The sequence below is a fragment of the Carcharodon carcharias genome, chromosome 5 (genome assembly GCF_017639515.1).
Source record: "Carcharodon carcharias isolate sCarCar2 chromosome 5, sCarCar2.pri, whole genome shotgun sequence".
Classification (NCBI taxonomy): domain Eukaryota; kingdom Metazoa; phylum Chordata; class Chondrichthyes; order Lamniformes; family Lamnidae; genus Carcharodon; species Carcharodon carcharias.
Window position 1 is genome coordinate 21738813 of NC_054471.1, and position 24900 is coordinate 21763712.

At 46.5% G+C, this 24900-nt stretch overlaps 1 protein-coding gene across 1 annotated transcript in view; it reads left to right on the forward strand.

Annotated features, from left to right (window-relative positions):
- Window positions 1-23785, forward strand: part of LOC121278401 (protein FAM177B) — a 103295-nt gene extending 79510 nt beyond the window's left edge. Inside the window, exons 2-5 of the mRNA XM_041188780.1 lie at window positions 14871-15017; window positions 16517-16583; window positions 19321-19418; window positions 23018-23785. Coding sequence (XP_041044714.1) covers window positions 14871-15017; window positions 16517-16583; window positions 19321-19418; window positions 23018-23242 — 537 coding nt within the window. The 3' untranslated portion in view covers window positions 23243-23785. The remainder of the gene's footprint in view (window positions 1-14870; window positions 15018-16516; window positions 16584-19320; window positions 19419-23017) is intronic.
- The last annotated feature ends 1115 nt before the right edge of the window (window positions 23786-24900 follow it).

Here is a 24900-nt window from a genome sequence, read left to right on the forward strand (position 1 = left end):
CAGCCCCTTGCAATCTCCGCATCCCGGTTTGGACCAGTCTCCCCCATGGTTCAAGCTAACAGGGCAGCTTTGCAGTGCAGGTTAGGAGAATGTCTGTGTCTGAGCTGACAGCACAGCAGGCAGTCCAGTGGGTGAAGCTGCCACCAATCGGTCAGGTGGAGTGGGGTGGAAGTGGTGGGGTTTCGGGCAGCCAAGCAGCGTAATAATCTCTGGCCAGCACTCTCCAGGAAGCATTAAGGGGCCTTCACACTTAACTAGGACAGGTTCTTAGTACACCCATGCTAACCACGTGTCTCTCTTTCATCCTACAGGAGGAGTACATCAGGATCACGGAGCCTGGTGAACTAGCTGTATGTCTGATGGCTTACAGAGTGTGAAGAAGATGGAGGAGAGAGTGACTGAGGCTCCTGGTTGCACAGAGGCAGCAGCAGCAACTTCAGGAAGAAGGGGTGTTTGGGGCTCCCACACGTACTGCCAAAGAGCCACAGCGAGATGTCACTGGTCAGCACCTAGTGACACCCAGGGTCTATAGTCGCCGCCTTTCATTCCTGCAGATGACTGAGAACCAGTGTTGCCGAAGACTGCACATGTCTAGGGAACTGGTCGGTCATATCTGCCAGCTGCTGCAGGATTTGGTGCCATGGGGACAAGGAGGGCACCCACTGCCCGTGGCTGTGAAATTGACAGTGGCCTCAATTTCTACGCCAGTGGCTCCTTTCAGGGCTCCACAGGTGACCCCTGTGGGATATCACAAGCCTCCACCCACAAATACATTCATGAGGTCATGGATGCCATCTTCACGAGGACACACAGCTTTGTGCATTTCACCCAGGACCAGGACAGCCAGGATGCAAGAGCGATTGGATTCACCCAGATCTCAGGTTTCCCACAGGTGCAGGGTGCGTTCGATTGCACCCATGTGGCGCTCAGATCTTCATCGCAACACAGTTAACTATGTCAACCACAAGGGCTTCCATTCGCTGAATGTGCAGCTGGTGTGTGACCACCACAAACACATCCTGCAGGTGTGTGCACGGTTTCCAGGGAGTGTCCACGGCTCCTACATCCTCAGTTGGTCACAGATCCCTGGAGTCTTCCAGGATCCACAGAGGCTGCAGGGTTGGCTCCTCAGGGACAAGGGCTTCCCACAGAGGCTGTGGCTGATGACACCCGTCTGGTGGCCTCAGGCTGTAGCAGAAAGGTGTCACATCTGAGTGACAAGAACATTGCTCATCAGGACAAGGAGCCATAGGCAGTGAGACCTTCTTGGGAACTTATTGACAATAGTAAACATTATGTACAAGTGATTAACACCCATGCCCAGGTGTGCAACTAATTCTCCTTAACTTTTCTAATCTTGCCACTATGTCTTGGTGCTCCCCGGACATCCACAGTGGAAATGGAGGCAGCCTGTTGACTGCCTGTGATGACTTTGGCGGGCGTCCTCTGGAGGGCCGACACTTGGAGGCCCCAGCCTGCTTTTGGAGTCTTGCTGCGTGGCAGGGGCACCCTCCTCGGCCTGTGGAGCTGGAGTTGCTGAGGCGGCAGGAAGAGGGGAGTTGGATAGGGTGAACACTCTCAGAGTCACCTGGATGGATGGCCCCGGAGTGTGCACCTGCTGATCCAGCCGGGGGCCCCAGGCCGACTCTGTAAGTGGAAGGGGTAGTTGGAGTGAGATCGAGCTGCCCAGCACCCCTCTCGCGTACACACTGTTGGAGGCCAATTATGGCACCAGTGATGGAGTTAAGCCCGCGCAGCAGTGCAGGAGCTAAGTCCTGGACCAAGGCATCCATGGTGGCTGCAATCCTACCAGTGTTGACCTCGGTGTGTTGACATGCCAGCGCTATCACCCCAGAGTGAAAATGGACTGAATCCCCATCATGCCTTGCAATCTGAAGAATGCAGCGGACATCCCTTCCTGATGTTCCCGAGCTTGCCTTTGCAGCTCCAGTAACTGTGACATGACCGAGTTCAGGGGCTCATCATCTGACTCAGACTCAGCAAAGTTCCAGCCTCCAGCAGTCCTCCGAGTGCCAGAAACCTGGAAAGCCTCTGCCTCCAACTGTTGTGGATCGGACAGTGCAATGTGCTCACCAGATTATGATCCTGAGGCTACTCTAAAGCTAGGTCCCACCGAGGTGTGTGTCTCTGTGCTGGTGGCAGGTATGGGTGAGCGCTGTGAGGGGACTTCAGGGAGGGTGCCTCCAGATTCCTCTTCAGAGGTTTCTTCAGGACTTGATTGGAGGCCCTGGGTCATGGACTCTCTCCGGTGTTTCCGAGATGTGCCTACGGAAGCAAGGGGAGATAATTAGTGCACGGCAGTGGCCTGTGAAAGAGGACACATCACTCACAGCATGGTTGTCTGATGGATGTTGCACTGATGTATCCTCACTTGGTAGAGCAGCGCCAACCTCACCGGCAGCACAGGAACGGTCCAGATCCTCACTGGCCAGCTGGATGGCTCTGATTTCAAAGCCCATGAGGACCTTGATTTCAGGCATTTCTCCACCGGTCTGTGACCTCTCCCTGTTGTTGTGTGCCAGCTTGTCCTGCATGAATAGAGATGGAGAGAGTGTAAGCAGGATGCCTGCCAGGCCAGATGATAAGTATGCCTGGCCTGTGCAGATGGTGAGTGGTCACATGAACGGGATGAGGACAATGACAGTTTGAGTGAGAGTGTGAATGGTGATGTCCCTTGAACTGGCAGTGAGTGAGGGCCCTGTAGATGTGAGATAGGTTTATGAGTGTGTGGGTTGAGAGTGATGAGGGGGAACGGAGGAGATCATTTATCCTCTTGCAGCACTGGGTGGCTGTCTTCTTTTGAAGGGCGTTGGCACTGACCACCACTGCCACCAACTCCCAAGCCAGGTTAGTGCTGTTGCTTCCCATCCTACAGCCAGAGCGGGGGTAGAGGACATCCCAGCGGGCCTCCATGGCATCCAAAAGGTACTTGAGGGACACGTCGCTGAAGCTGGGGGCTGCAGTCTTCTTCAGTTTCAGGGCCATGTCTTCCGTGCATCAGTATTAGTCTGGAAGCCCTGAGATGTGTGCTTGTGGGTGGACTTTGAATATGACGCCCTGCATCATGCAGCAGCGGTGTGATGGTGGGCAGGCGAATGAGAGCCCGCCCGTCATGGAAACGGCTTCTTTCCTGGGAGCAAATAAATGATATGGCCAGTTTGGGGCAATACAGCATGAAAAACATTGTTTTACCCACCCGCCGGCGCACTTAAGCTCAACACCATCCAGGACAAAGCAGACTGCTTGATTGGCACCCCATCCACTACCTTCAACACACACTCCCTCCACCACCAATGCACAGTGGCAGCAATGTGTGCTATCTACTAATGCAGTGCAACAACTCACCAAGATTCTTTTGACATCACTTGCAAAACAACCGCTACCGCCCAGGAGGACAAGGGCAGCAGATGTACGGGAAGTTCCCCTCCAAGACACACAGCATCCTGACTTGGAACTATACCGCTGTTTTTTCACTCTTGGTGGGTCAAAACTCTGGAATTCCCTTCCTAACAGTACGTGGGTGTTCCGACAACACATAGACTGCAATGGTTCAAGGGCAATTAGGGATGGGCAATAAATGCTGGCCTATCCTATGAATCAATAAATTAAAACAAAAATCTTCGCAAGTCAACAGAAGCAGAGTAGTCATTGCTACTAGGCATCTGTAGTGTAGTGAGACCTGGACTGCATATCAACCAAACATAAAAGCACTAGAGTGATTCCATCAGCAATGCCTTCATGCATCCTCCATCCTCCAGAACCAATTAAAGTAGTGTCGAACAAATGCTCCTCCTTCTTGAAGACAGGTCCACAATCATTCAGACAAAACTCTTGCAAAATCAAGATAAAAACAAAAAAACTGCGGATGCTGGAAATCCAAAACAAAAACAGAATTACCTGGAAAAACTCAGCAGGTCTGGCAGCATCGGCGGAGAAGAAAAGAGTTGACGTTTCGAGTCCTCATGACCCTTCGACAGAACTTGAGTTCGAGTCCAAGAAAGAGCTGAAATATAAGCTGGTTTAAGGTGTGTGTGTGGGGGGCGGAGAGATAGAGAGACAGAGAGGTGGAGGGGGGGGGGTGTGGTTGTAGGGACAAACAAGCAGTGATAGAAGCAGATCATCAAAAGATGTCAACGACAGTAGTACAATAGAACACATAGGTGTTAAAGTTAAAGTTGGTGATATTATCTAAACGAATGTGCTAATTAAGAATGGATGGTAGGGCACTCAAGGTATAGCTCTAGTGGGGTTTTTTTTATAATGGAAATAGGTGGGAAAAGGAAAATCTTTATAATTTATTGGAAAAAAAAAAGGAAGGGGGAAACAGAAAGGGGGTGGGGATGGGGGAGGGAGCTCACGACCTAAAGTTGTTGAATTCAATATTCAGTCCGGAAGGCTGTAAAGTGCCTAGTCGGAAGATGAGGTGTTGTTCCTCCAGTTTGCGTTGGGCTTCACTGGAACAATGCAGCAAGCCAAGGACAGACATGTGGGCAAGAGAGCAGGGTGGAGTGTTAAAATGGCAAGCGACAGGGAGGTCTGGGTCATTCTTGCGGACAGACCGCAGGTGTTCTGCAAAGCGGTCGCCCAGTTTACGTTTGGTCTTTCCAATGTAGAGGAGACCACATTGGGAGCAACGGATGCAGTAGACTAAGTTGGGGGAAATGCAAGTGAAATGCTGCTTCACTTGAAAGGAGTGTTTGGGTCCTTGGACGGTGAGGAGAGAGGAAGTGAAGGGGCAGGTGTTGCATCTTTTGCGTGGGCATGGGGTTGTGCCATAGGAGGGGGTTGAGGAGTAGGGGTTGATGGAGGAGTGGACCAGAGTGTCCCGGAGGGAGCGATCCCTACGGAATGCCGATAAGGGGGGGTGAAGGGAAGATGTGTTTGGTGGGTGGCATCATGCTGGAGTTGGCGGAAATGGCGGAGGATGATCCTTTGAATGCGGAGGCTGGTGGGGTGATAAGTGAGGACAAGGGGGACCCTATAATGTTCCTGAGAGGGAGGAGAAGGCATGAGGGCGGATGCGCGGGAGATGGGCCGGACACGGTTGAGGGCCCTGTCAACGACCGTGGGTGGAAAACCTCGGTTAAGGAAGAAGGAGGACATATCAGAGGAACTGTTTTTGAATGTAGCATCATCGGAACAGATGCGACGGAGGCGAAGGAACTGAGAGAATGGGATGGAGTCCTTACAGGAAGTGGGGTGTGAGGAGCTGTAGTCGAGATAGCTGTGGGAGTCGGTGGGTTTGTAATGGATATTGGTGGACAGTCTATCACCAGAGATTGAGACAGAGAGGTCAAGGAAGGGAAGGGAAGTGTCAGAGATGGACCACGTGAAAATGATGGAGGGGTGGAGATTGGAAGCAAAATTAATAAATTTTTCCAAGTCCTGACGAGAGCATGAAGCGGCACCGAAGTAATCATCGATGTACCGGAGAAAAAGTTGTGGAAGGGGGCCGGAGTAGGACTGCAACAAGGAATGTTCCACATACCCCATAAAGAGACAGGCATAGCTGGGGCCAATGCGGGTACCCATAGCCACACCTTTGATTTGGAGGAAGTGAGAGGAGTTGAAGGAGAAATTGTTCAGCGTGAGAACAAGTTCAGCCAGACGGAGGAGAGTAGTGGTGGATGGGGATTGTTCGGGCCTCTGTTCGAGGAAGAAGCTAAGGGCCCTCAGACCATCCTGGTGGGGGATGGAGGTGTAGAGGGATTGGACGTCCATGGTGAAGAGGAAGCGGTAGGGGCCAGGGAACTGGAAATTGTTGATGTGACGTAAGGTGTCAGAGGAATCACGGATGTAGGTGGGAAGGGACTGGACAAGGGGAGAGAGAAGGGAGTCAAGATAACGAGAAATGAGTTCTGTGGGGCAGGAGCAAGCTGAGACGATCGGTCTACCGGGGCAGTTCTGTTTGTGGATTTTGGGTAGGAGATAGAAGCGGGCCGTCCGAGGTTGGGCGACTATCAGGTTGGAAGCTGTGGGAGGGAGATCCCCAGAGGAGATGAGGTCAGTGACAGTCCTGGAAACAGTGGCTTGATGTTCAGTGGTGGGGTCTTGGTCCAGGGAGAGGTAGGAGGAAGTGTCTGCGAGTTGACGCTCAGCCTCCGCGAGGTAGAGGTCAGTGCGCCAGACAACAACAGCACCACCCTTGTCAGCGGGTTTGATGACAATGTCAGGGTTGGACCTGAGAGAATGGAGTGCAGTAAGTTCAGAGAGAGACAGGTTAGAATGGGTGAGAGGAGCAGAGAAATTGAGATGACTAATGTCGCGCCGACAGTTCTCAATGAAAAGATCGAGAGAAGGTAAGAATCCAGAGGGAGGGGTCCAGGTGGAGGGAGAATATTGGAGATGGGTAAAAGGATCCGTTGAACTGGGAGAGGACTCCTGCCCAAAGAAGTGAGCCCGGAGACGAAGACGGCGGAAGAAGAGTTCAGTATCATGCCGAGCCCGAAATTCATTGAGGTGAGGGCGTAAGGGTATGAAACTAAGTCCTTTGCTGAGCACTGAACGTTCAGCATCGGAGAGGGGAAGGTCAGGGGGTATAGTGAATACATGGCTGGGGTTGGGATTGGAAGAAAGGGTGGGGACAGAGGGACAGGCAGGGGTGGAGGGTCCTAAATGGGTGTTGGTGTCGATGAGTTGTTGGAGCTTGCGTTCCTTAGCACTTGAGAGAAAGAGAAAAAGTTTCTTGTTGAGGCGTCGGATGAGCCGAAGGATAAAATGAAACTGGGGGCACGCGCAGCTTTGAAAAAGGGTACGGCGGTGCTGCTGGAGTGAGAGGTCGAGTGTGTTCATATGGCGGCGCATGGCACTGAGTGTGGATTTCAGAATGTGACGGGAACAGCAGTCCGAGAAACGTTTTATGTCCCGGAGATACCTGTAATCCTGGGTGGGTTCGAAACATGAGGGGTGGAATTTCAGTTGAAATCCACGTGGGGTAAGTCGGAGACGGAGACAGTCACTGAGAAAGGAGATATGGCTGTGAAAGCGGGTTTTAGTAAACACCTTGTCAAACACTAGGAGGGAAATGGAAAGCAATGAAGGTGACCAAGGAAACAGAGAGATACGGAAATCTTGTCGCAGAGAGGAACAGAACTTCTTCAAGGAGGTAGGCATTTCTTGAAGAGCAGTGGCAGTCAATTAAACACAGAGATAAAAACAAAAAAAACTGCGGATGCTGGAAATCCAAAACAAAAACAGAATTACCTGGAAAAACTCAGCAGGTCTGGCGGCATCGGCAGAGAAGAAAAGAGTTGACGTTTCGAGTCCTCATGACCCTTCGACAGAACTTGAGTTCGAGTCCAAGCATGTCTGTCCTTGGCTTGCTGCATTGTTCCAGTGAAGCCCAACGCAAACTGGAGGAACAACACCTCATCTTCCGACTAGGGACTTTACAGCCTTCCGGACTGAATATTGAATTCAACAACTTTAGGTCGTGAGCTCCCTCCCCCATCCCCACCCCCTTTCTGTTTCCCCCTTCCTTTTTTTTTTCCAATAAATTATAAAGATTTTCCTTTTCCCACCTATTTCCATTATAAAAAAACCCCACTAGAGCTATACCTTGAGTGCCCTACCATCCATTCTTAATTAGCACATTCGTTTAGATAATATCACCAACTTTAACTTTAACACCTATGTGTTCTATTGTACTATTGTCGTTGACATCTTTTGATGATCTGCTTCTATCACTGCTTGTTTGTCCCTACAACCACACCAACCCCCTCCACCTCTCTGTCTCTCTATCTCTCCGCCCCCCACACACACACCTTAAACCAGCTTATATTTCAGCTCTTTCTTGGACTCGAACTCAAGTTCTGTCAAAGGGTCATGAGGACTCGAAACGTCAACTCTTTTCTTCTCTGCCGATGCTGCCAGACCTGCTGAGTTTTTCCAGGTAATTCTGTTTTTGTCTTGCAAAATCAACTTCAACGGACTGGACTCTGCCCTGCCGCATCATACTTCTCAATTCCTAAGTGATTAATTTTCCAGGGGAGATAAAAAAATGTGCTTCAAAGACCTGGATGCTCTCCTTGAAGCACACCAGCGCTGACCTCAATGACCAGGAAGAGCTTTCTACCAATTGTTCAGAATGGCAACAATGTGTCTTAAGCTGCATCAAGTTTTGAGTCCCAATGCCTTATTGATGAGGGAGAGGGGCGGCAGAGGAGAAAAGGAAGCAAATCCTGCGCTCCAGATCCTGTTACCTCATACAATGTCTTGCCATGGATCTGCAGGTCGAGAATCAGCTGTTCATATGAAGACTCATGGCAGAAATTTGTTACCCTGAGTAGACAGCAAATAATTAGGAAAGCTAATAGAATGTTATAATTTATTGCAAAAGTAGGGAGGTTATACCTCAGCTGTACAGGGCACGTGTGAGACCACATCTGGAGTACTGTGTACAGTATTGGTCACCTTATTTAAAGAAGGATGTAAATGCATTAGAAACAGTTCAGAGAAGGTTTACGAGACTAAAACCTGGAATGGGTGGGTTGTCTTATGAGGAAAGGTTGGACAGGTTAGACTTGTATCTGCTGGAGTTTAGAAGAGTAAGAGGCAACTTAATTGAAACATATAAGATCCTCAGGTGTCTTGACAGGGTGGATATGGAGAGGATGTTTCATCTTGTGGAAGAATCTAGAACCAGGGGTCACTGTTTAAAAATAAGGTGTCGCCCAGTTAAAACAGAGATGAGGTCAAATATTTTCACTCAGAGGGCTGAGTGTCGTTGGAACTCTCTTCCTGAAAAGGTGGTGGAAGCAGAGTCTTTGAATATTTTTAAGGCAGAGGTGGGTAGATTCTTGATAAGGAAGGGGCTGATAGGTTATTAGGGGTAGATGGGATGCAGATTTCAGGTCACTATCAGATCAGCCATGAACTTATTAAATGGCAGAGCAGGCTCGAGGGGCTGAATGGCCTACTGCTGCTCCTTGGTGCGTATGTATTTTCGAATGTACGTCATTCATGTATCAAGGGACAGCCAACATCTTTGTACAGTTTTTGTCTCCTTATTTAAGGAGGAATATACTTGCATCACAGGCAGTTCAGAGAAGGTTCACTAGAATGGAACGGTTGTCTTATGAGGAAAGGTTGAGAAGATGGGTCTACATTCACTGGAATTCAGAAGAATGAGGAAAGGTGATCTTTTTGAAACATATATGATCCTAAGAGGGCTTGATAGGGTTAATGTTGAGGGGATGTTTCCCCTCATGGGGTAATCTAGAACTAGGTGGCATAGTTTGAGAATAAGGGGTCTCCCATTTGAGATAAAGAGGGTCTCGGGGGGGGGTCATAAATCTTTGGAATTTTCTACCTCAGAGAGTTGTGGAGACAGGGTCAAAGCTGAGAAAGACAGATTTTTGATCAAGGTGAATCAAGGATGATGAGGAATAGGAGAGTGGAGTTGAAGCCAAAATCAGATTTGCCATGATCCAATAAATGGCGGAGAAGGCTCAAGGGTTGTACAGCCAACTCTGCCTGGGCTTTGCTGGCTGGGCAAGCACTTTATTGTCCATCTTTAGTTGCCCTTGAGAAGGTGGTGGTGAGCTGCCTTCTTGAACCGCTGCAGTCCATGTGGTGCCATGCCATTAGGAAGGGAGTTCCAGAATTTTGATCCAGTGACAGTGAAGGAACAGTGACATATTTCCAAGTCAGGATGGTGAGTGGCTTGGAGGGGAACTTCCAGGTTGTGGTGTTTCCATCTATTGCTACCCTTGTCCTTCTAGATGGTAGTGGTCGTGGGTTTGGAAGGTGCTGTCTAAAGAGCCTTGGTGAATTCCTGCAGTGCATCTGGTAGATGGTACACACTGTTGTTACTGTGTGTCGGTGGTGGAGGGAGTGAGTGTTTGTGGATAGTGATGCCAATCAAGCGGGCTGCTTTGTCCTGGGCAGTGTCAAGCTTCGAGTATTGTGGGAGTCGCACTCATCCAGGCAAGTGGGGAGTATTCCATCACACTTCTGATCTGTGCCTTGTAGATGGTGGACAGGCTTTGGGGAGTCAGGAGGTGTTACTTGTCACACAATCCCTAGCCTCTGACCTGCTCTTGTAGCCACAGTATTAATATGGCTAGTCCAGTTCAGTATCTGGTCAATGGTAACCCCCAGGATGTTGATAGTGGGGGATATGGTGATGGTAATGCCATTGAACATCAAGGGGTGATGGTTGGATTCTCTCTTGTTGGAGATGGTCATTGCCTGACACTGTGTGGTGCGAATGTTACTTGCCACTTGTCAGTCCAAGCCTGGATATTGTCCAGGTCTTGCTGCATTTAGACATGGACTGCTTCAGTATCTGAGGAGTCTGAACTTCCAAAAGGCATTTGATCAAGTGCCAAATAACAGCCTTTCAGCAATGTTGAAGCCCATGGAATGAGGGGGACAATGATAGCATGGAGGCAAAGTCAGCCAAGTGACAGCAATCAGTGAATAGTAGTGAATGGTTGATTTTTGGACTGGAGGAAGGTATACAATGAGGCTTGCCAGGGCTTAATACCAAAACTACTTCTTTTCTTGATCTGTATTAATGACCTAGGCTTGGGTGTGGAGGGCAATTTTAAATCTTTTAGAAGACACAAAACCTGGAAATACAATGAACCCATGAGAAGGATGAAGTGATGTGAGAGTGACTGCTCTTGAAGTCAAGGCAGCATTTGATCAACTATCACATCAAGGATCCTTAGCAAAACTGGAGCAAAAATGGGAATCGGGGGAAAACTCTCCGCTGGTTGGAGTCATTCGCAGCACAAAGGAAGGTGGTTGTGGTTGTTGGAGGTCAATCATCTCAGTCCCAGGACATCACTGCAGGAGTTCCTCAGGGTAGTGTCCTAGGCCCAAACATCTTCAGCTGCTTCTTCAATGACCTTCTCTCCATTGTAAAATCAGAAGTGGGGATTTTTGCTGAATATTGCAGTGTTCAGCCCCATTCATATCTCCTCAGACACTGAAGCAGTCCATGTTCATCTACAGCAACATTCAGGTTTGGGCAACTCATCAAGTCTCTTTCAGCAGCACCTTCCAAGCCTGTAACCTCCACCACCTAGAAGGACAGGTGCAGCAGATGTATGGGAACACCATCACTTGGAAATTCCCCTCCAAACCACTCACCATCCTGGCTTGTAAATATATCGCCATTCCTTCAGTATCACTAGGTTAAAATCCTGGAACTCCCTTCCTAACAGCACTGTGGGTGTACCTACACCACATGGACTTTAGCAGTTCAAGAAGGTGGTTCACCACTACCTTCTCAAGGGCAATTAGGGATGGGCAATAAATGTGGCCTATCCGCATTCCATGAAAGAATGAAAAAAGAGGTAGTAACAGAGTTCAAGAGGACATAACCAGTCTGGTGGAATGGGTGGACATGTGGCCAATGAAATTTAATGCATATAATTGTGAAGTGATACATTTTGGTGAACAAGGAGAGACAATATAAAGCATACAATTCTAAAGCAGGTGCAGGAGCAGAGGGGCCTGGCGGTAATTGTACACAAATCACTGAAGGCAGCAGCGTGGGTTGAGACCCTGGTTAATAAGGCATACAGGATCTGGGATATATAAATGCAGAGTACAGAAACAAGGGAGTTATGGTGAACCTTAATAAAACATTGGTTCGATCTCAACTGCAGTATTGTGCCCAATTCTGGCTACCACACTTGGATGTGAAGACTTTAGAGAGGGTAAAAAAAGATTTAAGAGAATAATTCCTGGAATGAGGGACTTCACTTGTGTGAATAAATTGGAGAAACTGGGGCTCTTCTCCATTCAGAGGAGATTTGATAAAGTTATTCAAAATCATGAGGGCTCCAGACAGAGTAGATAGGGAGAAATTATTCCCATTGAAGGAAGGATCGGGAACCTGAGAACACTGAGGTGGGTGGCAAAAGAACCTGGGATCACATGAGGAAAGACATTTTTTATGTAGTGTCCAATTAGAATTCTGGAATGCACTACCTGAGAGTTTGGTTGAGTCAGATTCAATTGTGGCCTTCAAGAGGGAATTGAATAAGTACCTGAGGAGAAAAAAAATTGCAGGGCGATTGGGAAGGGGCAGGACGGTGGTGATGGGACCAGCTAGGTTGCTCTTGCAGAGAACTGGCTTGGACTTAATGGGCCAAACTGCCTTCTTCTGTGTTGTAAGCGTTTTCTGATTTTATTATAATACGCCAGTTAAGTGCCTTGGGACATTTGATTATGTCAAAGTTACTATATAAATGCAAGTGCTCAATCATGGGCACCACACTTTAGGAAGGATGTGAAGGGTTTGGGGTGGGTACATTTTGTCAGGAAGAATGTGGAGAGACAATATAAAATAGAGGGTACAATTCTAAAAGTATGTGCAGGAGCAGAGGGACCTGGGTGCATTGATGCATAAGTTCATAAATCATTGAAGGTGGCAGGATAGATTGAGAAGGTGGTTAATAAAACATATGGCATCCTGGGCTTGGAGGGGAGCTTCCAGGTGGTGGAGTTCCCATGTGTCTGCTGCCCTTGTCCTTCTAGATGGTAGTGGTCATAGGGTTTGGAAGGTGCTGTCTCAGGTGCCTTGGTGAGTTTCTGCAGTATATCTTGTAGATGGTACACACTGCTGCTACTGTGCGTTGGTGGTGGAGGGAGTGAATGTTTGTGGAAAGGGTGTCAATCAAGCGGGCTGCCTTGTCATAGATGGTGTCAAGCCTCTTGAGTGTTAGAGCTGCTCTTATCCAAGCAAGTGGAGAGTATTCCATCACACTCCTGACTTGTGCCTTGTAGATGGTGGACAGGCTTTAGGGAGTCAGGAGATGAGTTACTTGTCGCAAGATTCTGAGCTTCTGACCTGCTCTTGTAGCCACAGTATTTACATGGCTGGTCCAGTTCAGTTTCTGGTCAATGGTAATCTCCAGGATGTTGATAGTTCTGAGCACCACACTTCAGAAAGATGTGAAGGCATTAGAGAGGGTGCAGAAAAAATTCATGAGAACGATTCCAGGTATGATGAACTTCAGTTACGTAGAAAGATTGGAGAAGTTGGAGGTTAGAGAAGGTTGAGGGGAGATTTGATAGAGGCATTCAAAATCATGAGATGTCTGGACAGAGTAAAAAGGGAGAAACAGTTCCCATTGGTGAAAGGATCGGGAACCAGAGAGCAGAGATTTAAGGCAATTGACAAAAGAAGCAATGGTGACATGAGGAAAAACTTTTTATGCAGTGAGTGGTTAGGGTCTGGAAGGCATTGCCTGAGAGTGAGGTGGAGGGAGGTTCAATTGAAGCACTCAAGACGAAATTGGATCATTATCTGAAAAGGAAGAATGTAGAAGGCTACGGGGAGAAGGCAGGGGATTGGCTCTAAAGGAATTGCTCCTTCAGAGAACTAGCACAGCCATGACGGGCTGATTGGCCTTCTTCTGTGCTGCAAGCATTCCCTGATTCTATAGGATACCAAAGAGATTTTCTACAATTGTTCTAGGAATGAGGAACTAGTTATGTGGATAGAATGGAGAAGCTGGGGCTGTTCTTCTTCAAGAAAAGGTTTAGAGGAGATTTTATAGAGGTCTTTAAAATCTTGAGGGCTTTAGATAGAATAAATGAAGAGAAACTGTTTCCAATGGCTGAGGGGCCAGTGACCAGAGGCACAGATTTAAGGTCAAAGACCCAGAAGTGGACAGGCTTTTGAATGCAGTGAATGGTTAGGATTTTGAATGTACTCCTGATACAGATTCAATAGTAGCATTCAAAAAGGAATTGGATAAATGCTTGAAGGAGAAAAAAATTGCAGGGATATGGGGAAAGAGTGGGAGAGCAAGACTACATAGATTGCCCTTTGAAAGAGCTGGTGTAGACTTAGTAGGCTGAAGAGCCTCCTCCTCTGCTGTACTATTTCATGTTTATATAAGTTGTGTGAAAAATATACTTCTCCCTTTGAATCAGTTAATCAAGTTTCAAGTTATCTAAGTTCCTTTAAAAAAAATTATTTTTCACCACCACCATCCACCAATTTTTAAATGGCATATTCCTTGCTCATATCAACTAACCTTGGCCACTGTCAAGATGTGAAAATTTTTTCAAACTGTCAATCATTGCTCACTGTGTACTAAACCTGATCAGATTCAAGTACCTAATATTGCAAAATATTTTAACTATTCTCAACTGAAGCATTGTGAAACGCAGGACGTGAGTCTTGCATGTGTGTGTCAGATTATAACTTCTTTACAGGGTCTGTGTCAATTCAGGACAACCTGACTGGTGGTGAGGCACTGAGCAGCTCCTAAATCCTCCACTAACCAATCACCTTTTATCTAACAAAATGCAAAATATTGTAGATGTTGGAAATCTGAAAATAAAACCCAAAAAGGTGGAAATATTCAGCAGCTCAAGCAGCATCTATAGAGAACCAGGAGTCTGGAATTAACTGCCTGAAAGGATGGAGGAAATAGATTAAATAACTTTTAAAAGCAAATTGCCTAAATGCTTGAAAAACAATAATTTTCAGGGCTATGGGGAAAGAGTACACAGAGTGAGGCTAATTGGCCTGTTTCTGCACTGTATCTTTGATAAGTTTATTAATTGAAATTTCAGGTCTTAGACCCTTTCTTAAGATTGGCAGTTGACTTACATCCATTTGTCCACAGATACATCCTTACCTGACTAGTGTTTTCAGCAACTTCTGTTTTTGTTCCTGTGGATAGCACCTGCCCTCTGCTCAGTGCTTCCATTTTATCACATGGCCAAGATAGGGAACTCAAAAGTTGTCAGGTTGCGTCCTATTGTTCCATCACACAGTGCCATGGAATTTCAGAATGCCACATCACTGCCTTGTACTTCACTTGTTCTGTGTACAGGGCAAACTGATCTAATCTCCAGTTTAATTACTCTTAAAGGCAGAGAGAGCTGAACTTGAAGACTTGGAGGCAGGAAAACAAGAACCCAAAAGACTCATTCACTTTTCAAGTGGAGAAACTATGGAGGAATACAGCACTGAAGAGGAGCTTGAAGAAGAGCAGAAAGTGTTAGAGACAGTCAACCCTGTAAGTGCTCCAATAGCAATCCGAATACATATACAAAATCAAAATACTACTGGAAAGCTGAAATAAAAACAGGAAATGCTGGAAAAACTCAGCAGGTCTGGTAGCATCTAGCAGAGTTAACATTTTGAGTCCAGCATCTTCTGTTTTTATTTCAGCAATCTGAATATAGTTGTCCAATAATTCAGTAATTTCTTGCAGCAAAATAATTATCCAATAATTGAATTAAACAATTTTGCATTAAGAGCCGTGGAATGTACAGTTACACATGTATCCTTTGTATGCTAGCTGTCCATCTGTCAACTATACTCATACCAGCTTCCTACATCCCATCAGCGACCAATACACCCACCAGCTTCCCAAAGCCCTCTATTCAGCTTCCCACTCCTGCTCCCACCAGCTTTCCATACACCTCCCAACCAGTTTCCCATACATCACACTAACTCCCACTATGACTCCACCAGCTTTGCATACACCTCCCGACCAGATACTCATACCACCCCACCAAATTGCAATACCTCTCAGTCAGATTTCCATACATCCTAGCAGTTTTCCATACCACCCGGCTGGCAGCCCTTATACCCCACCACCTCACACCCGCAGCAGCTGCCCATATGCCTCACCCAGCTTCCCACGTTCCATCCCCACCAAATTCCTATGCACTACCCCCACCAGCTTCCTGCACAATCCCCAACCAGCTTCCTATACACCCCACCATCCCCCTCATCACCCATGACACCTCCACTGACTGTCCTATTCCCAACCACTCATGCACCTCGCCAACTGCCCGTACCTCCAACCTACCCCACAACTTGCTGTCCATACCTTCACCCACCCCACCAGCCTGCTGCCTATTTTCACCATCAGTTTTCCACCCTCTTCTTCATGGGGTGATGAAGGAGATGGTCACATGAAAAAAAAAGGGAAATGTAGCCAAAAATATCTTTCAAAAGATCAATGGGACCAGGAGAAGGGCAATAGGCATTTATACAGGGAGTGCTCTGTGGTAGGTCAGATAAGCTCATAGTCCACGGTCCAGGATCAACTAGAAGTATTTTTTTTATTCTTTCATGGCTTGTGGGCATTGTTGGCAAGACCACCATTTGTCGCCCATCTCTAACTGTCCTTGAATTGAGTGTCTGCTAGGCCATTTCAGAGAACAGTTAAAATTCAAACACATTGCTGTGGTCTGGAGTCACATGTAAGCCAGACCAGGTTGGAATGGCAGATTTCCTTCCTTAAAGGATATTGGTGAACCAGATAGTATTTTTTTTACAACAATCATTGGTGGTTTCATGGTCACTATTACTGAGATTAGCCTTTTAATTCCACTTAGTTACTCAGATGAGATACCATGAATGTTAGTATATCTCTTGATGAGTAGGGGTCACAGGAGAAAAGTGCTACTATACATACCTGAGTTCACTCAGAAAATATTCACTTTGGTTGAAGGTTTTAATTGTCTGTGAAAAGTGACTGTTCATCTCTTGATTATCTTACAGTCCACACTCCCCTGGAGCCAATTCCTGCTGTTTTGGGTGATGAAGTTTGCCAGGACATCATTATTCAGTGAGTATTGTATATTAGCACATTATACATACAGCACCTATACATTCCTGCAAGGTGCAAAAACCCCCAAAAATTCAGTCAACCATGGCTGACAAAGGAAGTTAAGGATTGTATAAGATTAAAAGAAAATTCTTATAAAGTTGTCAGAAGTAGTAGTAACCCTGAGGATTGGGAGGTTTTTAGAATACAGCAAAGGAAGACCAAGAAACTGGTAAAGAAAAGGAGAATAGAATATGAATGTAATCTAGCAAAAAACATTATAACGGGCTGTAAAAGCTTCTATAGGTATGTAAAAAGGAAGCGTTTAGCTAAGACAATGTGGGCCCATTACAGACAGAGTCAGGAAAATTCAAAATGGGGAATAGAGAAATGGCAGAGAAGCTAAATGATTATTTTGTGTCTGTTTTCACAGAGGAAGATACAGGAGCTCTTTCATATTTAGAGATCCAAAGGACTAGGGAGAATGAGGAGTTGAAGGAAATTAGTATAAGTAAGAAGGTTGTATTAGAGAAATTAATGGGACTGAAAGTTGATAAGTCCCCGGGACCTGATATTCTGCATCCCAGAGTATTGACAGAGGTTGCTATAGAGGTAGTGGATGCATTGGTGATCATTTTCCAAAATTCTGTAGCTTATGGAATGGTTCCTGAAGATTGGAAGGTAGCAAAAGTCACCCCACTATTTTGGAAAGTAATGAAAGAGAAATCAGGAAACTACAGACCTGTTACATAGAAACTAGGAGCAGGAGTAGGCCTTTCGGCCCTTTGAGCCTGCTCCGCCATTCATTATGATCATGGTTGATCATCCAACTCAACAGCCTGTTCCCGCTTTCTCCCCATATCCTCTGATCCCTTTCGCCCCAAGAACTACATCTAACTCCTTCTTGAAAACATACAGTGTTTTGGTCTCAACTACTTTCTGTGGTAGCAAATTCCACAGGCTCAACACACTCTGGGTGAAGAAATTTCTCCTCATCTCAGTTAGCCTTACATCAGTGGTAGGGAAAATGCGAGAATCTGTTATAGAGTGATAAATGGGCACTTGGACAATCATGATCTGACTGGGCATAGTCACCATAGATTTGTGAATTGGAAATCATGTTTGACGGACTTGGAGTTTTTTGAGGATATTACTAACAAAATTGGTAAAGGAGTCGATGGGCATAGTATACTTAGATTTTCAGAAGGCTTTTGATAAATTTCCCCACAGGAGGTTGATTAACAAAATAAAAGCACATGGGATAAGAGGCAATATACTGTCATTGATTAAGGACTGGCTAACAGGCAGAAACAGAAAGTAGGAATAAATGGGTTATTCTCACGTTGGCAGGCTGTGACTAGTGGAGTATCGCAAGGATCAGTATTTGGGCCCCAGCTGTTCACAATGTATATCAATGATTTGGATGTGGGGACCAAATGATATATTTCCAACTTTGCAGATGATACAAAGCTAGGTGGGAATGTGAGTTGTGAGGACGATGTAAAGCGGCTATAAGAGGATTTGGACAGATTTATTGAGTGGTCAAGAACATGGCAGATGGAATATAATGTGGAAAAATGTGAGGTTATCCATTTTGGTAGAAGGAACAGGTGTGCAAAGTATTTCCTAAATGGTAAGAGAATAGAAAGCGTAGATATACAAAGGGATCTGGGTGTCCTTGTCTATAAGTCACTGAAAGCTAACATGCAGGTGCAGCAGGCAATGTTAGCCTTTATCACAAGAGGATTTGAGTACAAGAGTAGTGAAGTCTTGTTTCAATTGTATAGAAGCTTGGTTAGAACGCACCTGGAGTAGTGTGTGCAGTTTTGGTCCCCTTACCTCAGAAAGGATATTATTGCCATAAAGCGAGTGCAACAAAGGTTCACCAGACTTGTTCCGGGGATGGCGGAACTGTCCTATGAAGAGAGATTGGGGAAACTGGTCCTGTCTTCCCTAAAGTTTTGAAGAATGAGAGGTGATCTCATTGAAACCTACAAAGTATTAAAGGAACAGACAGGGTGGATGCAGGTAAGATGTTTCCTCTGGTTGGGGAGTCTAGATTCCAGGGCACACAATTTCAGAATAAGGGGGAAGCCACTTAGGACCAAGATGAGGAGAAATTTCTTTATTCAGAGGGTTCTGAATCTTTAGAATTCTCTACTCCAGAGGGCTGTGGAAGCTCAGTCATTGAGCATGTTTAAGGGAGAGATTGATAGATTACCAATTAACAATAACGTGAAGAGTTATGGGGATAGTGTGGGTAAAAGGCATTGAAGTATTCGATCAGCCATGATCGTATTGAATGGCGGAGCAGGCTTGACAGGCTGAATGGCCTTCTCCTGTTCCTATGTTCCTAACAGCAAGAGGCCTGCCTGCAATCAGCTAATTTAGCAAATTCTGAATGAGAACCACAGGTTAAAGTAGAATTTACTGATATATGGAGTGAATAGTGGGTGATTTAATAATGGACTGAGCCGTGGATGCTTTAGGAGAGAAGTGGAATGAGTGGTGGTTTCTTTAGGAGAGAGATAGAATGAGCGGTGGATGTTTTAAGATAGAGGTGGTTGGGAGTTTGAGTGTCAGTGTAATTGTTACACCAAACAGCTGTACTGTTTGTACTATAGAAGTTTTATAGCATTGAAGGAGACTACTACCTTACTCAGGGATTGAACCTGCTATTTTCGTTTTAACTGACAGCTGTGAGAGGCTGGCACTGTAACTGCATTTCTGTGACATTTTATCATTTCTTTTCTCCTAGCCTGTGACTTCCTTGGAGAAAAACTGGCCAACCTGTTCGGACTGACATCAGCCAAATACCAATATGCAGTAGATGAATTCTACAATGTTCAAAACCAGGTCACCCAAATATTTTAATGCCTATAATTACCAGATTAATTATGTGTTTCATTGTATATCATTATTTAAACAAGGTGGAATTATTGGTTAATGATGGACTGCCTCAAATATTTCACACTAATCCTGGTGGACAGTTAGAGGTTATTGATAAACTATATTAAAACACAATTATCAACAGGTTCTTGATAAACTGCCTCAAATGATCTACACAATTATTAATACAGAATGTAATTATTATTAGGTGATCAACATACCATTTAACACCAGTAGTGCTGGTGCATTACAGTTCACTCAGGGAATCCAAGTTGCTGTGGCAACATGCATATGTGGCAACTTTTACATGCATATCTGGAGCTATGGATAGTGATTGTAGAGGTTCCAACTTGCTATCCATCACCAGGATAACCAGGAATCTCTCTGCTTATACCGTCTACCATTGCTGTGTGTTACAGGTTGATAATCAACCTGTTTGGCCGCATTATGAAAACAACTTCCTTGGCCAACAGGTCCTGAAACAGATTTGAAGGGCTAAATGGCTTCCTCCTTTTCCTGTGTTAGGTTCAAATCTTTGAGATTCACCAATAACCTATTGATAACTGTAGATCAGTATTTGTGTAAAACGTTTGAGACAGTTTACCAATTTTTAAAGAAATATTCATTCACGGGATATGGGCTTTGCTGGCTGGGCCAGCATTTATTGTCCATCTCTATTTGCCCTTGAGAAGGTGGTGGTGAGCTGCCTTCTTGAACCGCTGCAGTCCATGTGGTGTAGGTACACCCACGGTGTTGTTAGGAAGGGAGTTCCAGGATTTTGATCCAGTGACAGTGAAGGAACGGCAATATATTTCCAAGTCAGGATGGTGATTGACTTGGAGGGGAACTTCCAGGTGGTGTTCCCATCCATCTACTGCCCTTGTCCTTCTAGATTGTGTGGTTGTGGGTTTGGAAGGTAGTGTCGAAGGAGCCTTGGTGAATTCCTGCAGTGCATCTTGTAGATGGTACACACTGCTGCTACTGAGTGTCAGTGATGGAGGGAGTGAATGTTTGTGGATGTGTTGCCAATCAAGTGGGCTGCTTTGTCCTGGATGGTGTTAAGCTTCTTGAATATTGTGGGAGTTCCATTCATCCAGGCAGGTGGAGAGTATTCCATCACATTGCTGACTTGTGCCTTGTAGATGGTAGACAGGCTTTGCAGAGTCAGGAAGTGAGTTACTTGTCACGCGATTCCTAGCCTCTGACCTGTTCTCGTAGCCACAGTATTTATATGGTTAGTCCAGTTCAGCTTCTGGTCAATGGTAACCCCTATGTTGATAGTGGGGGATTCAGTGATGTTAATGCCATTGAACATCATGGGGCAATGGTTAGATTCTCTCTTGTCAGATGAAGATGGTCATTGCCTGGCACTTGTATGGCGAGAATGTTACTTGCCGGTTGTCAGCCTAAGCCTGGATGTTGTCCAGGTCTTGCTGCATTTGGACATGGACTGCTTCAGTATCTGAGGAGTTGTGAGTGGTGCTGAACATTGTGCAATCATCAGCGAACACCCCCACTTCTGATTTTATGATGGAAGGAAGGTCATTGATGAAGCAGCTAAAGATGGTTGGGCCGAGGACACAACCCTGAGGAACTCCCGCAGTGATGTCCTGGAGCTGAGATAATTGACCTGCAACAACCACAACCATGTTCCTTTGTGCTGGGTAAGACTCCAACCAGTGGAGAGTTTCCCCCTGATTCCCATTGATTCCAGTTTTGCTAGAGCTCCTTGATGCCACACTCGGTCAAATGCTGCCTTGATGTCAAGGGCAGTCACTCTCACCTCACCTCGGGAGTTCAGCTCTTTTGTCCATGTTTGAACCAAGGCTGTAATGAGGTCAGGAGTTGAGTGGCCCTGGTAGATGGTCATTGCCTGACACTTGTGTGACGCGAATGTTACTTGCCACTTGTCAGCCCAAGCCTGGATATTGTCCAGGTCTTGCCATAAGACTTCCATCTGGTTAACATCAGTAATCATATACAATCATCGATAGATGTTCAATAGACCAATTAACACTGATAACAATGTACAATTATCATTAGATTATCTGTAGACTGTTTTATAACAACAACTTATATATTTATATAACACACGTAATGTAATAAAACATCGAAAGGTACTTCACAGAAGCATTATAAAATAAAAAGGCACTGAACCACACAAGGAGATATTGTGTCAGATGACCAAATCTTGGTCAAAGAGATGGGTTATAAATTGTACCTTAGAGAAGGAAAGTGAGGTCCAGAGGCAGAGAGGTTTAGAGAGTGAATCCCAGAGCTTCAGGCCTAGGCAGCTGAAGGCATGGCCACCACTTAAAATCAGGGCTGTTTAAGGAGCCAGAATTAGATGGGTGCAGATATTTCAGAGGGTAGTGGGGCTAGAGGGGTTTACAAAGATAGGGAGGGGCAAAATCATGGAGGAATTTAAAAACAAGGATGAGAATTAACAGTAAATCAACTCACAGTGCTTCTTTATATAAAGAAGGAGATGAAGGAGAGGAGGAGGAGGACATGGCAGGGAAGGGAGAAAGGCAGGAGGACAGGGAAGGGAGAAAGGAGGGAGGACAGGGAAGGGAGAAAGGAGGGAGGACAGGGAAGGGAGAAAGGCAGGAGGACAGGGAAGGGAGAAAGGCAGGAGGACAGGGAAGGGAGAAAGGAGGGAGGACAGGGAAGGGAGAAAGGAGGGAGGACAGGGAAGGGAGGAAGGAGGGGAGGACAGGGAAGGGAGGAAGGAGGGGAGGACAGGGAAGGGAGAAAGAAGGAGGACAGGGAAGGGAGAAAGAGGGAGGACAGGGAAGGGAGAAAGGAGGGAGGACAGGGAAGGGAGAAAGGAGGGAGGACAGGGAAGGGAGAAAGGAGGGAGGACAGGGAAGGGAGGAAGGAGGGAGGACAGGGAAGGGAGAAAGAGGGAGGACAGGGAAGGGAGAAAGGAAGGAGGACAGGGAAGGGAGAAAGGAGGGAGGACAGGGAAGGGAGGAAGGAGGGAGGACAGGGAAGGGAGAAAGGAGGGAGGACAGGGAAGGGAGGAAGGAGGGGAGGACAGGGAAGGGAGGAAGGAGGGGAGGACAGGGAAGGGAGAAAGAGGGAGGACAGGGAAGGGAGAAAGAGGGAGGACAGGGAAGGGAGGAAGGAGGGGAGGACAGGGAAGGGAGGAAGGAGGGAGGACAGGGAAGGGAGGAAGGAGGGGAGGACAGGGAAGGGAGGAAGGAGGGGAGGACAGGGAAGGGAGGAAGGAGGGAGGACAGGGAAGGGAGGAAGGAGGGGAGGACAGGGAAGGGAGGAAGGAGGGAGGACAGGGAAGGGAGGAAGGAGGGGAGGACAGGGAAGGGAGGAAGGAGGGAGGACAGGGAAGGGAGGAAGGAGGGGAGGACAGGGAAGGGAGGAAGGAGGGAGGACAGGGAAGGGAGGAAGGAGGGGAGGACAGGGAAGGGAGGAAGGAGGGAGGACAGGGAAGGGAGGAAGGAGGGGAGGGCAGGTGCAGGAGAGAGGGATGGAAAATTAGCAAGAAAAGTAATGCAGTTTTTTTTAATGAGTTTAAAGATGAAAATGTTGCTCTTTATTTCTAGGAAGGGTATGAAGACGGTGATGAAATGACAGTCATGGAGGAAGTAAAAATGAATGAGAAACAGCACCTCCCACTCCAGAATTCTCAATATGGGACTTTGAACACGGTGGAGAGATCAGGAGTTGACAGCAGGGCAGACAACAAGCACACAGTATGTTACGACAATGAAGCATTGGAAGACAACGCAGAAATTACTGATCAGATAAAAGTGGACAGCAACCAATGATCCAGTTGTTGATTACTTCCTTAACAGACTCAGTAACAGGTTGTTTGTAGTATTAGATGAAGGCATACACTGAGACTGAACGCTTCCCACAAGTTTTCCCCCTGCTGTGCCGAGGGTGCTGATATAGCAGATTATTGTTCCATGGATGCCAAACATCCTCCAGTGCCTCACAGCCATTCTGCATGTTTGAGCCGAACAGCTAGCAGCAGCAAGCTGTTAAACCATGAAGCGCATTACAGCTGACCCTGTCCTCACTTGGTATTCAAACACATACGTACAATCGCTGGACGCAAATCAGGAATGGGAACTCTGACATTCTTTTCTCTTCTCTCCAGTCCAGGGCTACTGTAGTTTGTTGGCTGTAGTGTGTTTTAATATGTCTCTATGGGATAGCAGCTTGCCATCACTAGAAGGGAAGTGTGTGATCCAGTCTGTTTCACTTTGGTCTGTGAGCAGAAGACAGTATATACAGCTGTCCTGCTGATATCTTCAAGCTTCCTATCCATGTATATATTTACTCCTGTGTCTAATCTAAATAAATGAACCCACAATGTGTTTACTCAATCCCTTATGAGTGTTTGTTGCCTTTATACCATTCTAAAAACCACAACATAATGACCATCCATTTTGCAGCTGAGATCAGCACAAAGACTGAACTTAAGCGTATTGCTGGTTTGCAGAGCTCAGCTACACTTTGCATTTTTTAGTTACCTACTCAGAATATGTGAGAGCTTGCAAACCAGTTATCTAGTTAATCTTTTGACAAATAACTCAGGATGCCATTCTGCTTTTTAACCAGCTGAGTGTCTGACCTAATTGGAAACCCAAGTCCAAACATTCCCTGCAGATAGCAGTTTCTGTTTGCCTGACATGGAAGACAGACACACCCTATTCCTGTAAGGACAAACCCTGCTGATTTAAGTCCAGGGATCTTAGGCACAAGGGTACTTCTGAAAAGTATTCAGTTAAATAGCATACCATTGGAGCCTTGGGAAGCTTCCCATTGCTTAACCTATTAACATCCTCGGGGGGTGGAAGGGGTGGCGGAGGGGGTGGGGGGGGGGTGGGGGGCGGGGGGGGGGGGGGGGGGGGGGCGGTGGAGGAGGTGGGATGGTGGTGGCGGGGAGGTTACCATTGACCAGAAATGGAACTGGAGTAGCCATATAAATACTGTGGCTACACGAGCCGGTCAGAGGCTAGGAATCCTGCAGCGAGTAACTCAACCCCAAAGCCTGTCCACCATCTACAAGGCACAAGTCAGGAGTGCGATGGAATACTCAACATTTACCTGGATGAGTGCAGCTCCCACAACACTCAAGAAGCTTGACAACATCCAGGACAAAGCAGCCCGCTTGATTGTCACAAACATTCCTCCACCACCGACAAACAGTGGCAGCAGTGTATACCAGCTACAAGCTACACCGCAGAAACTTACCTTCCAAACCCACAACAGCTATCATCTAGAAGGACAAGGGCAGCAGATACATGGGAACACCAGCACCTGTAAGTTCCCCTCTGAAGTTTTTTGTCACTTCTTAACAATTAAGAATACACACACAGCCATCTGCTTCTGAACTCCAACTTCCTGTGTGAAAAGCAGAAGGTTCCTTTATTCCTTATTCTCCACCAGAGGGCAATACATCCAGGACTTGGCACAC